Source organism: Glycine max, chromosome 3 (assembly GCF_000004515.6).
Source record: "Glycine max cultivar Williams 82 chromosome 3, Glycine_max_v4.0, whole genome shotgun sequence".
Classification (NCBI taxonomy): domain Eukaryota; kingdom Viridiplantae; phylum Streptophyta; class Magnoliopsida; order Fabales; family Fabaceae; genus Glycine; species Glycine max.
The window spans coordinates 19,982,557-20,000,270 of NC_016090.4; the positions used below are offsets into that span (position 1 = coordinate 19,982,557).

Sequence of the window (17,714 nt, forward strand, 5' to 3'; positions counted from 1 at the left end):
TTTAGAAAATAATTCTATTTAAAATGGGAATAGTCAAACTGCAATTAAATATAGAATTAAATATATGGTGTTCATTTAATTAAGAAAATAATTTAAACTAATGATCGACAGTTCAAAGTTTAATGTACTATTAATAAAAAAAATAGTCAATTAATTTAAATTTTGGTTGAACAGTCAAAGAGTATACTTGACCAACTCTGTATTACACAATTTCTAATGGTTGATTTTGGTTGAATTCTCATTGTTCTAATAAAATGAACGGTAAAGATGACGAATAATTTAAAAAAAATATTTTATGGGAAGGTTAATTTCTCTTCGTGTATATATATATATATTCAAAAGTTGTTATTCGTGTAATAATGCAAAACTGTTAAAGCTAGCTGGGGATACAATTTTTTACTGTCTAAGACATAACAATTGAACAAAATATCTCTACCCGTACAAGAAAAGAAGTAGAATTGAGAGAGGAAGTGACACTGTAAAAGAAAAAAGAAATAAAAAATGGGCAGTGATGGTGAGGGAAATTGGTACACTTCATTGGCGCATCAAATTTCAATGTATGGTGTAGCTGCCGGTTACTGTTTATCTGCATCTTTGCTTTCCATAATCAACAAATGGGCAGTGATGAAATTCCCTTTCCCCGGTGCCCTAACCGCCATGCAGTACGCCACCTGCACCGCCGCTGTCGTCCTTTGCGGCCGCCTTAAGCTCCTCGAGCACGACCCCCTTGACCTTAAAACCATGTGGCGGTTCTTGCCGGCAGCAATACTTTTCTACCTCTCCCTTTTTTCCAACAGTGAGTTGCTCCTCCATGCCAATGTTGACACATTCATCGTTTTCCGCTCGGTTGTTCCCTTGTTTGTTGCGGTAGGAGAGACGTTGTTCTTGCACCAGCCGTGGCCGTTGACGAAGACGTGGGCCTCCCTGGCCACCATCTTCGCCGGCAGCGTGCTCTACGTGATAACCGATTATCAATTTTCTTTTATGGCTTATACCTGGGCCTTGGCCTACTTGGTTAGCATGACCATAGATTTTGTTTACATAAAGCATGTGATTATGACCATTGGCTTGAACACATGGGGTCTTGTGCTGTATAACAATCTCGAGGCTCTTCTGCTTTTTCCTTTGGAGCTGCTGATTATGGGTGAGTTGGAGAAGATGAAGCGTGAGATCAAACATGATTCTGATTGGCACTCATTCCAAGTCATTTTGCCGGTGTTATTGTCGTGCCTTTTGGGTCTTTCAATCTCCTTCTTTGGATTTTCTTGCCGCAGAGCGATTTCCGCTACCGGGTTTACTGTCCTCGGTGTAGTGAACAAGTTGTTAACTGTAGTAATCAATTTGGTAATATGGGAGAAACATTCAACATGGGTGGGTACAGTGGGTCTTTTGATTTGCATGCTGGGTGGGGTTATGTATCAGCAATCAACTAGCAAGCCGAATAATGCTGCAAAACAGGAAAATGAGGAGGAACAACTGAAGTTAGTTGATTGAGATTCAAGTTAACATCATATCAATAATAAAATTAATAAACCAAGGGAGAGAAAGCTTGAGTATTTATTTTCATACAGGACGATTCCATATTTCCTTTCAAGTGTATGTTTGTTTTGCAGTATTTCTATATAACATCAACAAATTTAATGAATTTCTATAGTTTCTTCTACATTTTTTTTTGTTATTTAAATTGACAGCATGACTAAATGATTTCGTGGTGTACATGTCACCTCACCGTTTACACAAAATAGACACTTAAAATATGGACAAAAAATATATTTAGGAATCTTGACCCGTCAATAAAAAAAATTTAAATATAAAAAATAAGAATCTTAAGAAATTTAAAGATTAAAAAGATAACAAATCTTAAATTAATGGCTGATATACATGTAAACTTCATGTCACCAATTTTTACATGGTCATGTCAGCATTTAACAATAAATATAAATGATAAGGACTAAAATTATGAAGAAAAAAATTAGAAACACTAACTAATCAACAAAAGTTTAAAGACAAAAGGCATAAATCATAAAAAGTTTATGAAGTAAAAAGATTGTAAATTCTTTTTTTTTTTTTTCTAACAATATACTTTGATGAAATAATTACCGTATCATGTAAGATGTTCATCTCATATTAACTTATATACGGATAACAAAAAAATATATAATTGTGTACTCAGAATTTTTTAATTCCTATCCATAAGTTTATAATAAATATTGAATAAATGGAAAAATGGTAAACAGAAATGTGTGTTACACAATGTATATACTACTAGTATTTTTTTATTCTGATCTACTAGTTTTATTGAAAATACAAATTTAAACATAACATTGTAAATTCTAATAATCGTATTCATAATCATAATGTTTATTTTAATTATTATTAATAAGATGAAAATAAATCCCTCAAATATTTTGAAATATATTCGTCCATCAGGTTGGATATGCATTCAGTAGACCCTTTCGACCAAGACAGGCGAGTAAAAATAAAAGAATTCTTAATAAGGAATAAGAGAGTTTATGGCAAGAGCGGTAGGCGTGGTGTGTTCTTACCTTTGCCTTCCTACTCTAATCATAAGTTGTTCATGAAATCATGGCTGATGCATATGAGGTTGTCAACTTGATCTGTGTAAAGATTAAGCTTGACAAGAAGTTGCTTCAGAAGTTGGAGACCACTCCGAGGATGGTTAGAGTTGTGTTTGATGATGATGAGAAGAAACAAATCACTGATTACAATGTCAAGAACTGGCTCAATGCTCTTAAAGATGCTGTATATGCCGATGACTACTTGGTGAACTTTCTACCAAAGCTGCCACTCAAGAGCAAGCAACTTGTTTTCTCATTTTTTGAATAGGAAGAGGGCTAGTAAGTTAGAAGACATAGTTGACAGATTAGAGTCTGTTTTAAAACTCAAGGAGAGTCTTGATTTGAAAGAGATTGCAATGGAGCATGTGTCATGGAAAGCTCCATCAACATCTCTAGAAGATGGATCTCACATATGCGTCAAGTTGATGTTGGAAGAGAACAATGATGGTGAAGAAGTGTATGTGATTCCTACCTAGGCAGGGGTGGGATTGGAAAAACTACTTTGTCAATTGGCATACAATGATGACAATCTTGGACAACTTTGAAGTTATTGGTAGAGTAAAATTTTTTAGAACATTATCATAATGTCAAAGCTGATGTACTTGAGAGTTTTGTCATTTTCGTGACTTCCAAAGTGTAGATATTTTGCCTGATTCAATAGTAAATTAATTCATTTGCGTTATCTAAATATCTTTGGTAGAAGTATAAAAACACTGCCAGAGTCACTATGCAATTTGTACAGTATGCAAACTTTGAACTTGTCTGCTTGCTTAAGCTGATTTACTTGCCTAGTTGCATGCAAAATCTTGTAAACCTGCATCACTTTGATATTGTTGAAACTTCTATAAGAGAGATGCATAGAGGAATTGGAAAATTACACCATTTAGAGCATTTGGATTTCTTTACTGTGGGCAAGCATAAAGAGAATGGGATCAAAGAATTGGGAGAACTTTCAAACCTTCATGGTTCACTTTCCATTAGGAAGCTAGTAATGTTACCAAAACCGATGAAGCATTGGAAGCTAGGATAATGAATAAGAAGTAAATTGATAAGTTATCCTTACAATGGTCTGAATGTGTCAACAATAGCACTGACTTCCAAATTGAAATGGATGAACTATACAAGTTACAACCTCACCAAGACTTAAAGTCCCTGTTAATAGGTGGCTATAAAGGAATCAGATTTCCAGATTGGGTAGGAAATTCTTTGAACAATATTATATAGAGAGAGAGATATTCCAGCAAAATGGTGATGCAGTTGTTTTGGAGTTATCATCTTCTCGAATACCTTCTTCCTAGTTGTTAAGTTCTGAATTTTCGAGTCCGCTTGAAATTATCTTTCCACTAAAATGAACTCGTTGTGAAAAACTCGACTATATATATATATATATATATATATATATATATATATATATATAACAAAACAGTGATACAATTGTTTTGGAGCTATTGTCTTCGCGATCAGCTTCTTCCTGGTTCGTTAAGTTCTGAATTGTCCGGTCACCAAATCAATCTAATATATAGATCAAAAGTTTTTTTGACAGTGTGCAAGTAACTACAGCAACAGCTAAACTGAATGTTAATTAGACAACGCCAAAGTCATACAAGCAACTGAAAACATTTAGAAGACTTGATTTTTCATCTTCTGGGCTTAGTGCTTTCATCCCGAGTAACAATAAATACCAATCAACAATAACAATCAAGTATTCCCCCACTGATTAGAATCAGTTTCATGGTCCAAACAAATGTCACAATATTATATTGCAAATCATGTTCATAATATAAAAAATATTAAATGAAAATTAATTAAAGAATTAAAGAATAAAAAAATATAACAATATAACAATACCAGTAAGTTTCATGGTTCAACCAATGAATTAAAGAATTTAAAACATTTTCCAATTATTAAAACATGTCATTTCTTCATTTCCTGTGCATTATTTTTCCAGGTTATGTAATCAAGTGGAAAATGAAGAATAAAAATAAGAAATATTAAATGAAAATGCAATCCTTATTATTTTTAGCATATTGAATTTTTATTCTATTTATTTTTATTTTTATTCCTTCGCAAATACTAATAAGGAACTGATTAGTAAAATTCCTTTTTTATTTTTCTTTCCAGTGTAAAACATCCTTTTCGTAAATTTGAGCCAAAATAGAATAAAGAAAAAATACCTGTATAATCTTGAAGCAATGCTGGAATAAATAGCATAGCTACTTCTAATAAAGCTGCTACTCTAGAGTCCATAAGTTTATAATATAATTCAAAATGATATCTAATAGAAGAGAAGTATCTGCTTAAACAAAGGCTACTTTTCAATACTTCCAAATACAATGTTAATACAATTTGGTTTTAAAATTCATAGCACTTTCAGTTGGTGAATAATTAAAAACAAAAGCCTCTGTAGATAACAAATTGGCTAAAGTGCTTCCTACTTTATAAAACTTTCAATAGCACAGCCATTGCACATTTATATACAAGAATGTCCCATAAATTTATCATGAACATTTAAAAAGAAAGTGCCAACACATAGTTAAACTAGAAGCAATAACAGTAACTTGATCCAGAATAATTTTCTTATCGTTAATCTTTCGTTTCCATCTCACCAGTAGAATATTCAACTTGTGACTTATTTCCTTGAGATGTGGAGGATCATTTGCGGCAACATGGGGATTCAACCATGGATAAAGGTGAGCTAGAGAGGTGGTATGTTGTATGGTGTGCCATCATGTGATGTATATGGAAGAGAAGAAATGAAAGTATTTTCAAGAATAAACCATTTGAAGTTGCATCGGTCATTGAAGAGGTAGATTTCTTGGCTTGAGAGCTGAATGACCACTAGTTGTTACAGACACAAAATTCTTAGATTTTAGAAAGAGAGCTGAATGACAGAGTAAAGAGAAAACACAAGTTTGTAAAGGTTTACTGAATCAGAGAGATTAAAAGGTGAGAATTCCCCTTTCACAACTGAACCACTTGCTTAGTTCTCAAACTGCACTATGAATGCCTGGATCCTCCACCTCTCTAGTCTCCCCTTCTATTCAAGCTAATTCGCTGCTCTTAACAACATCAACTGCCTAACCAACCTAACAACTTTAACTTCCCAATCAACTATAACTATTCTAACTGTTTAGCTTTTGTCTCACTTCCATGTTCTTCAGAGTGTTCATCATCCTCACTTTCTTTTCATTCTTCTAGGTTCCATGACTAGTGTACTCAGATGTACAGTACTAAAGCTATAATGGTTTAAGAACTGGGTTGCATGCCAAAAGATCTTTTCATTGACCTTTACCTCTTATAGCCTAGGCTCAAGACAATAGATTGGAAAAAGAATGCAAATCACCAAAGTGAAATAATAAAGTATAGTAGCTATGTTTTTAAAAGTAACTTCAAAGGAACATAGGGCCCCTAACTCATTTGAATAAAACTGGCTGCCATCAGAAAATCAAAAATCATAGCCATAAAATGGTGTTTAGCGGGAAACCCACTATGCTATAGCACCATGGCTGCTATTTAACAAACAATGGATATGAAATGCATATAGCCCAACTAATCTACTTGAGTAGTATTTTTATCTACTCCTGATTTTTCTTATCAAGTGCATTAGTCAAAACAAACATGTCTAAGTTTAAAGATTATTTCAGAGGGCAGGAGCTAATTCTAGCTCTGTGTGTGTTCTAAATTCTAATTACATCAAAGGAGGTACAGTGAACAACACCAAATCTAATTATGAGGAGCTCAAAGCTATTGGCAATTGGCACAGGATTGAGGAAACCATTTCTTAAAGCCTTCTCAGTGTAAGAAATTGATTTCAGCAAGCATGAATCAATATTCAGCAATAAACTAATCTTCAGTGACACTGGACTTAAGAAGTTTAGGGGCAAGAGAAAGCAGGTTGAGAAGGGAAAGCATTTTCCATTCTTCTATTTAGAAAGATGCATCATTAGTTCTCACTTCTCATAGCTGCAAGGGCAATCTAGGAGTTGTTTTGGTTATGTTAAAATATGTCAATTGCATTGATACAACTACCTTATCAACAGATCTAAAATTGGTTGCATATATGAACTAAGTTCAACATAATAACAATGTGTTCAAGCTCATCAAGCCAGTCTTCAAATCCCTATCAAATAAATTTAAAATTATGGAGATACTACATAACTACAATTATGTGTAGTCATCAGATCCATGATAAGAAAAATAGACTCTGAATAACACATGATAGGAGAGACAACAGCATTTAAATTACATCACAGTCAGAATTGGAAGCATCAAGAGCAAGAAAAGAACAAACTAAGATTTGAAACATAAAATTGGTTCACTTTAAAAGCTTAAAAGTTAAAGAACCGAATTGAATGGCATTTATCTATCAAGTACTTAAATAATAGATTTTATATTACAGCAGCTAAAGTAAATAAAACCCTACATACCAGAATGCCAATGAGCTTGCCATGCAAGGAGATAGCGTTGTAAAGAATCATGAATTGACAGTTACAAAAAATGAGACAATAATTTATATCAAATACCTGTGAAACAAACATACACTTGAAAGGAAATATGGAATTGTCCTATAAGAAAATAGTTTCAGCTTTCCTCCCTTGGTTTATTAACTTCATTATTATTGATGTTGGTCTCTGAATTGACTTGCATCTCAAGCAATTTCTCTTGTTCCCCCTCATTTTCCTGTGCACTCACCTGTTTTGCAGCCTTCGGCTTGCTTGTTGATTGCTGATACATAATCCCACCCAGCATACAAATCAAAAGACCCACCGTACCCACCCATGTTGAATGCTTGTCCCATATTACCAAATTGATCACAACAGTCAACAGTTTGTTCACTATACCAAGGACAGTAAATCCTGTTGCAGAAATTGCCCTGCGGCAAGAAAATCCAAAGAAAGAGATTGACAGACCAAACAGGCATGACAACCCCACTGGCAAAATGACTTGGAATGAGTGCCAATCAGACTCATCTTGGATCTCATGCTTGATCTTCTTCAGCTCACCCATAATCAGAAGCTCCAACGGAAAAAGCAGAAGAGCCTCAAGATTATTGTACAACACAAGACCCCATGTGTTCAAACCAATCGTCATAACTACATGCTTTATGTAAACAAAATCTATAGTCATGCTAACCAAGTAGGCCAACGCCCAGGTGTACGCCATGAAAGTAAACTGATAATCTGTAACCACATAGAGCACACTGCCAGTCACGATGGTGCCCAGGGAGGCCCACGTCTTCCCTGACGGCCACGGCTGGTGCAAGAACAGCGTCTCCCCAACCGCAACAAACAAGGGAACAACCGAGCGGAACACAATGAATGTGTCAACATTGGCATGGAGGAGCAACTCACTGTTGGTGAAAAGGGACAGGTAGAATATGATGGCCGCGGGCAAGAACCGCCACATGGTCATAAGGTCAAGGGGGTCATGCTCCAGGAGCTTAAACCGGCCGAAAAGGAAGACCCCGGCCGCACTTGTGAAGTACTGTAAGGCGGTTAGGGCACCAGGGTATGGGAATTTCATCACTGCCCATTTGTTGATTATGGAAAGCAAAGACGCAGACAAACAGTACCCAGCAGCCACACCATACACTGAAATTTGATGCACCAACGAAGTGTACCAATTTCCCTCATCATCACTCACATTCACATCCACACCCTTTTGAACAGTGGGGTTATTACTAGGGTTTTCCACGTCAGTTTCTTTAGACATCTGAAAACCCCAAAATGACGCGTTATTGACATTAACAAGGTAATTTTTATGCGTGAAAAATGCAGATCTGTTTTAAATGAAGTGCGACGCACAGTATTTTGAGGCAGGAATAAGAATAGTGAGTGAAATCAAAAGGCACGATGTGATGCATTGTTGTGAAGCAATGAGCAAAGTTAGAGAGAAAGGGACTTACCAGGATCCAATGAAAGAGAGGTTCGTCGTTGTCGCACACACCACAGATGACAGAACCCCTTCTTCAGTCCTGTCCTGTTTCCTCTGAATCTTTTCTTCTTCACTTGATTCATTCTTTGGTTTTGTTCCTCTGTTAATTAATTAATAGTTCACTAATACTTCGCTTGCCGTGCCCCCATCCAGGAGAGCCAGGAGGTTACTAAATTAATTACTTCTATGTTTTATTTTTTTAAGATTAAATTGTAATTTTGATTTTCTAATTTTTTAAATTAATGATTTTAATTTTTTTTTCACTTAGTTTTTTTAGTTTTATGAAAACTTAATTATATAATTGATGTTTTAATTATATTTTAAGATTTAATTTAATCTATCAATTATTAAAAGGTTTAATTTAGTTGGTTAATTGTTTAAAATGAAACAATTAAACCCTTTGTCATATTCAATAATTATTTGACAAAAATCGACTTTATGTATCATATAGAACATTGTATTCTTTACATCGGTTGCTTGACCGTGGATGTAAAAGGATGTAGGATGCTTTCAAACACCTTAAACTTTTTAGATCAGTAGTGCAAAAAGTATTGATCTTCGTCGGATCATTAACAAATTTGAGAAAAATGTGTAATTTTTCATTTTAAACAATTGAAGAATCAAATTGAAGCTTTTAATAATTATCCAGACCAAACTAAACTTTCAAATATAATTAAGGAATCAAGTAATTAAATCTTTTTATAAATTGACGATTTTGGTTCTCGGATAGATTATTAATAAATAATTATAATTCATATAGTTATTAAATTAATTAAAAACCATTAAGTATTACAAAAATTAATAAAAATTTATTAACTTTAATCCTCCTAAACATTGGGTTATTCTTCTTCATAAACACCTTTTCTACTTCCATGGCACGCGACTCCACCAACACATTATGTTTAATAATCTTTTTTAAAGTTTTAGAAAGATTAATAGTTTTATTTAATTTATAATTAATTTAATAACTCTATTAAACATAATTATTATTTAATAATCCATTAAGGACACCAAAATCATTAATTTATAAAACTAAGGGGACCAAATATTATAATTAAAAAAGGGACCAAAATCATGAATTAAAAAAATTAGAAGGACCAAAATTATAATTTACCTTTTTTAAGATTATTCATGATAAACCTTATTTAGTTAGTTACTTCACACTTAATTTATCTAGATTATAAGAAGAAAAAAAAGATATATTTCACACTTATTAAGAAAATAAGTTAATTTTATTGAATTTTATCATTTCTAATTAAAAAAATATTTTTCTTAAATTATCATTGGAACTTAATATAAGCATTTAAAAATCTTTGAATGAAAGATATTTTAAAAAAAAGACTCATTAAATAAGACATAATTAATAAGAAAAAAAAACTTTTATAGCATATAATCGAAATCAGAGAACATATTAGTTAAAAGTTAAAAGTAATAATATACTTATTTATCGATATAGGACACTATATCATTTTCAAAACTAATGTTAACTATAAAACTGTATTTAAAAAGTGCGTTTTTTTTAAATAACTTTAATATATTTACTTTTTTAACACTAAAATTATATCGTCATTGTTGCACACAGTGTTGGATCTAGAAAATATTTTTGGTCGGAGAAAAAAAGCAATTTATAATATTTATATAAAAGAAAAATATTATAAATGTATTCAAAATACATAATGTTATGAAAAAAAAAATCAAAATATTTATATTTTTGTAAATTATAATTGCTCTGAACACATTTTTATATTTCAAAAAATGTTAGATGATTTTTTTCATTATTAACACTATCAAAAATTAGAAAAGAAAAGTGATACAATTAATACTTATATGAGTTTTGTCCAAGAAGTACCTTCCATGAAAATACAACTATATGGGGGAGATAGACATTATTTTCTGAAATATACATATACTGCTATGTCAGAACGTGAAATGCATACGATAAATATTTAATTTGTATAACTAAATTTTATAATAAATAATTTATATTATAATAAAAATTTGTAATAAAAATTATTTTAAATAAATAAATTATATTTTAAATTTATGATGAATAACTTATATTGTAATAGTTTCCGTTAAAAAAACGTATATTGTAATACAAATTTACTTTTAATTATTGAAAATTTATTTTTTAAAATAGTAAATTTTAATTTAAAAATAAGACATAAAGGATAAATTGAAACAGATAAAAAGAATTTAGAAAATTCCCCTTTAACTTGGTTTGAAACCATTCAGCAATGACTCTGAAACGTATAATCATCAATGACTCTAAAATCATTCATCAAAGTATTATAATATCATGAAGTATTCACACAATATTATTAATTTGATACATTAAATAATTTGGAATCACATATAATTTCATCCAACTCCTTTCTTATTTTTTTAAATAATTTTTTAATTATTTTTTGGGCTATTAAATAATCTCCAAACCATTGTTTTAGATGGTGATTTCATGTGTGATTCGAACTCGGGCCATGATGTAGAAAGTTTTGCAAGCGGCGTGAAAAAGGGCATAATTGAAATAAAAGACGATGGTCTTCAGGCGAGGACTATTTTATACTCACTGATTCTTTTTTACTCTGTATAAAATTTCAAATTATTACTTGGTAAAATTTCAAGAGTGACGGTAGAAGGATGATATCTTCTCTCCAATTTATTATGAGACAGAGAGTAAATTTGGCTTATGTCCATGGGTGGATGAGAGAGAGGAAAAAGAACAACGTAGGAAATGGAATTGAATTTTATTTTGTTGATACTTGAAACTCTGAAGGATTAATGTTGATGTTGGTGAGTGTCATTAAATTTTTTTGAATTTAAAATAAACCAATTACTTATCTCTAATTACTTTTAACCAACTAATTACTAATCGAATTTTTATTTTTATTTTTCGAATTACAATAAACCAAATTTGCAATCCATTGCTTTTCTTTAATTAACTATCCATTCTCTTTTAAATCCACCAACCACGAATTTATTTTCCATTGTTCTTCTATATATGATTTTTAAAAATAATTTAAAATCTACCAATCAAGAATAAGACCCGTTTTGTTTTCTACTACTGTTCTTCTATGCCTTTTATTTTTATGTTTTTGAGAATTTGTCATCAACTCTTTTAGTATCAATAACATGTCTCCTTATCCCACCCTAATTTGAACATAACAATAAACTGATTTTGTTAAAACAATTTTTTATGTGATTAATTGATTTATGTTAAAGGTACACTTTACAATTGGATAAAGTAGTTGGATTGTGCACAAACAAGAAATGGAAAAGCTACATTTTTGAATCATTATATTTTACAATTGCAATTTATGATATTTATTAAAGAAAAAATAGAAAAATAATACACATACAATAATTTATATAACATTTATACAACATTATATTTTGTGTCTATCCCTCTCCTTTATTTTATTATTTATTATATTTTAAATTTAAATTTATCTTCATTTTCTATCTTTGTCTCTCTTAGTTGTATATTTTATTGTAAGTATAATTTTTATTTGGATATTGATGTGATTCTTATTAGGAGCGGATCGCTTTATACAGGTCACAGAGTTTGGATGACACCACTTTCAAATAGGGGAGATAAGTTAGGGTAAACGCATGACCTTGATAAGTCTCAGATTGATTCAACAAGAAACACAGAGAGAAGCTCTCACAAAATATTCATAAAATGTCAAAAATCCTTCTCTTGAAAACAAGATTCATACATATAGTGTATCTGAAATAGAAATTCATATGGGTCTTCTAATCAGTTTGGCCCAAAATGACAACCAAAAAAAATAGAAATATAAAAAAAAGAACATATTTGACATGGGCCTTCAAATTAGCCTGAACCTTCGACAACAATTAGTATTCTTAGTAGTGTCTCTGCCTCTAGGCCTCCATCCTTCTCCACTTGGGTCTTGTTAAGTATGTTTGTTATCATTTGTTGGAGGGCATCCACTTATTATTTGGCCCTACTCCTAGTCATAGGTCCCTATATTTGAGAAATTTTAGGATTTTTATCATTCCCTCCTTTTTGGAAAGCATTTGCCCTCAAATCTTCAGAATCATCACCTGCAACAAAATGGAATCAAGCCAGCAACATTAAATGAAGAACTTACTCCATACTCACCTGGAATATTGATCTTGTAAGCATTGTCATTGATCCTATCTAGTACTTGGAAAAGTCGGTCTCCTCTAGGTTGAAGTTTAGACTTCCTTTGTTTAGGGAACCTCTCCTTCCTCATGTGTTTCCAAACCCAATCACCTGGTTCAAGTACCACTTCCTTCATGTTCTTGTTGGCTTGCTTGGCATACCTCTCATTCTTCTTTGCAATTTGAGCCTTCATCTGCTCATGCAATCTTTTCACATACTCAACTTTTGCCTGTGCATCCTTATGCTGAGTCTCTTGAGGATTGCTTTTGTAAGCTGACATGTTAGGCAATGAAGCTCCTAGAAGGAGGTCAATTTGATGTTCTATCCCTCTTGAAGGTGGCAGTCCATGAGGAATCTCCTTGGGAAAGATATCTTTAAATTCTTGAAATAAGAGTTCAACAATAGGAGAAGCAGAAATAGTTAACTCGTTGGAACTATCAGCACCAACTTTACTGTCTTTGCAGTATATTAGATGGAGCAGCTCACGAGCAAGTAACACTTTCGTCACTTTAATCGCCTATGCTAAACAATTAAATTTTCTCTCATGTGTATTACTCTTTCTCTCATGTGTACCACTCTTTCCTTCACGTGTATCACTCTTCTTTTTCTTATTCCTCTTTGATGCTTCACTCTTTTCTTTCTCTTGTTCTCTCTTTTCTCTCATTCTGATTTGGTCATCACACACTTCTCTAGGGATGGAGATTTAAGAATAATCTTATGGTCATGGTGCTAGAAAGAAATTTTATTGGTGAAGCTATCATGTAATGCTTTGGTGTCATACTGCCATGGTCTTCCTAACAGTATATGAGTCGTCTCTATTGGAACCACATCACACAACACCCTATCATTGTATCTTCTAATGGTGAAACACACCTCAACCTACTGAGTCTCTTTTACCTCTTCATCTTCACTAAGCCACTGAAGTTTGTATGGCCTAGGATAGGTCTTAGTATCCAAATTTAGTTTGGACACTAACCTGGAACTTACAACATTGGTACAACTTCCTCCATCAACAATTAAATAGCAAAGCTTACCATTAATTGTACATCTGGTGTGGAAAATATTTTCTCTTTGGGTGTCGTCCAGTGGCTGCATCTGACTTCCTAAGGGCCTTCTCACCATTAGCATATCACCCTGCATAGCTTCCTCCTCAAGCTCTTCTTCCACTTCTTCTTCTTCACTGATTTCAGATTCACTAGTGATTTCTCCATCTGCCTTCATGATCATGGTCCTCCTGGTTGGATAGTCAGAAGTAATAGGTCCTCTGCCTAAGCATTTGAAGCATTTTATGTTTTCGGTACCAATGTTGGATGATGAGGCAGAATTATGCTTGGTTCCAGTACTGAACGTTGCTGGCTTTCAATGTGGAGACTTTGTTGATGGACTGGACGAGTTGGCTCCCTCCTTCTTGGATTTGTTGGTCCAGTTCTGGTTGAAAGTGTTGGGTGAGTTCCTTCTTGCTACAAGCCATCCAACCGGACTGCCTTATGCAACAAGCCATCCAATTCCACATACTCCTATCATTCAACAACATCTCTAATGTCAAGATTTAGGCCACTCAGAAAATGAGTCATTGTGTCCTCAGATTCCTCTTCAATGTTGGCCCTCACTAGTGTCATCTCCATCTCTTTGTAGTACTCATCCACGGTCAAACTTTCCTGGGATAGCCTCTGGGGTTTTTGTTGCATGGTTCTGCTGTAGCTAGTTGGAACATACCTTTTTCACATAACCCTTTTCATCTCAGTCCATGTATCTATCTCTCGCCCTTCCTCTCTCAGCATCTCTCTTTGATTTTTATTCCACCAAACAAAGGCATAGTTCGAGAATTCAACTGCTGCTAACTTCACCTTCTGCGCTTCAGTATAATCATTGTAGGAGAATATATGCTCAATCTTCATCTCCCAGTCAAGATAGGCGTATGGGTCACTCCTGCCTTTGAAAGGAGATACATTGAGTTTTACTCCCTTAATCCTGTTTTGCCCCTCCATTCTGTTTTGCCTGGGTCCATCATTGCCTCCTCTGTTCCCACCATAACGTCTTCCAACATTTTGATTCAGTTGGTTCTCCAATCCTTCAATTCGTCCATAGAGCTCTTCATTGTTACAGTTCAGCAAACGTTGCATCTGTGTAGTCATCACGTCCAATAACAAATGCTGAAATCCGTCCAGTTGATGATATCACCACCACTGTCACTAGTTCCTGCCATAATTAAGGAACATAAAAATTTGTAGTAATTTAAACAAAGGTTTCAGGACCTCACCACACTCTACTCATGTGTTTCTCTCTTTGATGGAAGCACACTCGTGTTTAATGCTCTCAATATAGGCTTTTGTGTGATGTTTGTCACTCTTGCCTTTTACCACTCACTCCCTCTTAAGGTCTTGGATGAATCAAATTGGACGCACAAGGTAATGTAACAGGAAAGACAACTTAATTATCATAAACTCAATAACAGATTTGATTAACATATTTGATTAACAAATTTCAATAATAGATTTCAAGAACAGATTTGGATAACAAATTTGGATAACATATTTAAATAACAGATTTGGATAACAGATTTTGGCCAAAAAAAAAACACCTTTAATTGTCTCAACTCCGTGTTCAAAGATCAAACACTCACTTTTTTTAAACTTTTTGCAACTCTTTTTTTTGTTTTTATATAATGCTTTCTTTTTCAATCTTCGTCTAGGATAATAGACTATTCTTTAATTAATCAATCCCATTGGTCCAAATTCAAGAGGCAATCATGCAATTTGTTCAATAGGCAAATAGATTCAAGAGCCTACTAAACCCTAAACCCCTAAATTCTTCCGGTAAGCCAAATTGTCCCCAAACAAAATTTGAAACTGAATTCAAACAGAATTTGAAAGAAACAAGAGCAAGAACAAGAACAAGAACAAGAACACCAACAAGAATGCAAACAAGAACGCAACAAGACACACACAAGAATGCAAACAAGGACGCGAACAAGAACGCAAACAAGGACGCGAACAAGAACGCAAATAACAGAATAGAACACGAACCTGAGACAAATTATAAAGAGAAAAAAAATTGGATAGGATAAAACATGTAACAAGAGTCGAAGCTCTAATACTAGATGATGTGATCCTTACTAGGGGGGATCACTTGATACAGGTCACAAAGTTTGGATGATGCCACTTCCACAGAGGAAAGATAAGTCAGGGTAAACGCCACAAGGATTACCTTGATAAGTCTGAGATTGGTTTAACAAGGAACCCAGAGAGAAGCACTAGTAAGCGATCCTTACTAGGAGAGGATTGCTTAGTAGTGCTTCTGCCTTTGGGTCTTTATCCTTCTCCACTTGGGCCTTGTTAAGTATGTCTACTACCATTTGTTGGAGGGTATCCATTGACTGTTTGGTCCTACTCCTGGTCATAGGTCCTTGTGGGCAGTTTAAGAATTCTCATAAGATATTTATTAGAATACCAAAATCCATGTTATTAAAGAGCATGAGTTTGACAAATAATAGAAGCATATATAGTTTCTAATCTTTTAATTATTCATTTTCATTGTTATGAAAAATATCCACTATTTTAACTAAGATGGTTAAAAGTAAGTCTTTTTGGTAACTAAAATTGTATATAAGTAAGAGATATAATAATGACTTTCAGAAGTATACTTTCTCTATTTTTTTTTTCTAATCCTCTTGACCCCTGAAAAAATGCAAAGACATTGCCTATAAGTAAAGAAGAAGCAAGCACATAAATTAGAGATATGTGCAACTTCCTTAAAAAATGATTTTTTTATGCATTGTGAATTACACTAAGATACACTACTAGGAAAGTGCAGTTTAGCGACTGAAATTAGAGACCGAAAATATTCAGTTTCTATTACCGACCAAAATAGCAACTGGGACCATTTTGTCGCTAATTGCGACAGCGTTTGCGACTGAATTTATAGTTGATAGCTGATGCGTCAGCGACCGTGTTCGCGACTGAAGTGAAGCGTCACTGAAACATTCGGTCGTAATGCATATATAAATTCAAAAAGTACATTAGCAACGAAATTAGCGACCGCCGGGTATTTGGTCGCTATATTTTGCTCATAGTGGCTGAATATTTTTGGTCGCTACTGGGAAAAATTCCTTTGAGGCTAGCGACTGAATTTGCGATCGAGGTGATTTTTCTTGAAAAGTTAAGAAACTAAATTTTTAATTTATTATAAATCATAATCAATATGTAATATTCTTAAATACTTTTATACATGAAAATTATTGAAATTAATCTATTAATAATATTTTAAATTAACAAATCCATATTTTCATTATTTTGTAAATCGTAATAATGATATAATATTTTTAATTATACTTTGATGAATTATAATAAAATTGAAAGACCAATATTTATATTATTTGATTAAGATAAATAAATCATTGTTATCATTAGTCTTTTAATTTGTGTTTTATACAAAATAATTTTTTATGTTATAAAATTATTTAAAAGTTATAATAAATATATACCCTTTATATTATGGAAATATGTAACAATCAAATTTTGTGAAATTAAGAATTTTAAAAAGCTAGAAATTTTACCAACGCTTTGTTAAAAAATAAAAACTTTAAAAAAGTTTGAAGAAGGACTAAAACCATAGTCCTTGAAGGACGAAACACACTCATTTACACTACACTCAACTACTTGTTTGAATGTTTGGTATAAAATATAATATTAATATATGTTTTATGCAAAAATAGTTCAAAAGTCAAAGTTTATTCTTTTTAATTTATTATATTTTTATAGTCTTATATATTAATACTATATTTTGCACTAAGTATACATATTCTAATTTATGTGTCATTCACTCCAAAAACCATGATTCTAGTTCTTCCAAGCATTTTTTTAAACTTCTTATTCTTTAAGAAAATATTGATCAACTTTCTAGTGTAGTCAATGTTTAGAATTTAACACTGAGTGGTAAGTCAACAGTTAAAATTAGCTCTCAGGACTAAAATAGTGAATTTTGTAAAATATATTTTAAAAGAAACGGTAATTCATATATATGGATTGGCAATCCGAAAATATGGATTGACAATT

General features: G+C 32.7%; 2 protein-coding genes across 2 annotated transcripts; one reads left to right on the forward strand and one right to left on the reverse strand.

The window, feature by feature from the left end:
• The first annotated feature begins 317 nt into the window (after positions 1-317).
• On the forward strand, positions 318-2,158 carry LOC100807169 (GDP-mannose transporter GONST3). Its single transcript, XM_003522110.4, has one exon. The coding sequence runs from the start codon at positions 502-504 to the stop codon at positions 1,492-1,494; it is 993 nt and encodes a 330-aa protein (XP_003522158.1). The 5' UTR covers positions 318-501; the 3' UTR covers positions 1,495-2,158.
• Positions 2,159-6,914: 4,756 nt separating this feature from the next.
• Positions 6,915-8,659, reverse strand: LOC100806634 (GDP-mannose transporter GONST3). Its single transcript, XM_006576508.4, has 2 exons — positions 8,485-8,659; positions 6,915-8,291 (listed from the first exon to the last, which is right to left on the reverse strand). The coding sequence occupies exon 2, from the start codon at positions 8,289-8,291 to the stop codon at positions 7,161-7,163; it is 1,131 nt and encodes a 376-aa protein (XP_006576571.1). The 5' UTR covers positions 8,485-8,659; the 3' UTR covers positions 6,915-7,160.
• Positions 8,660-17,714: the final 9,055 nt, after the last annotated feature.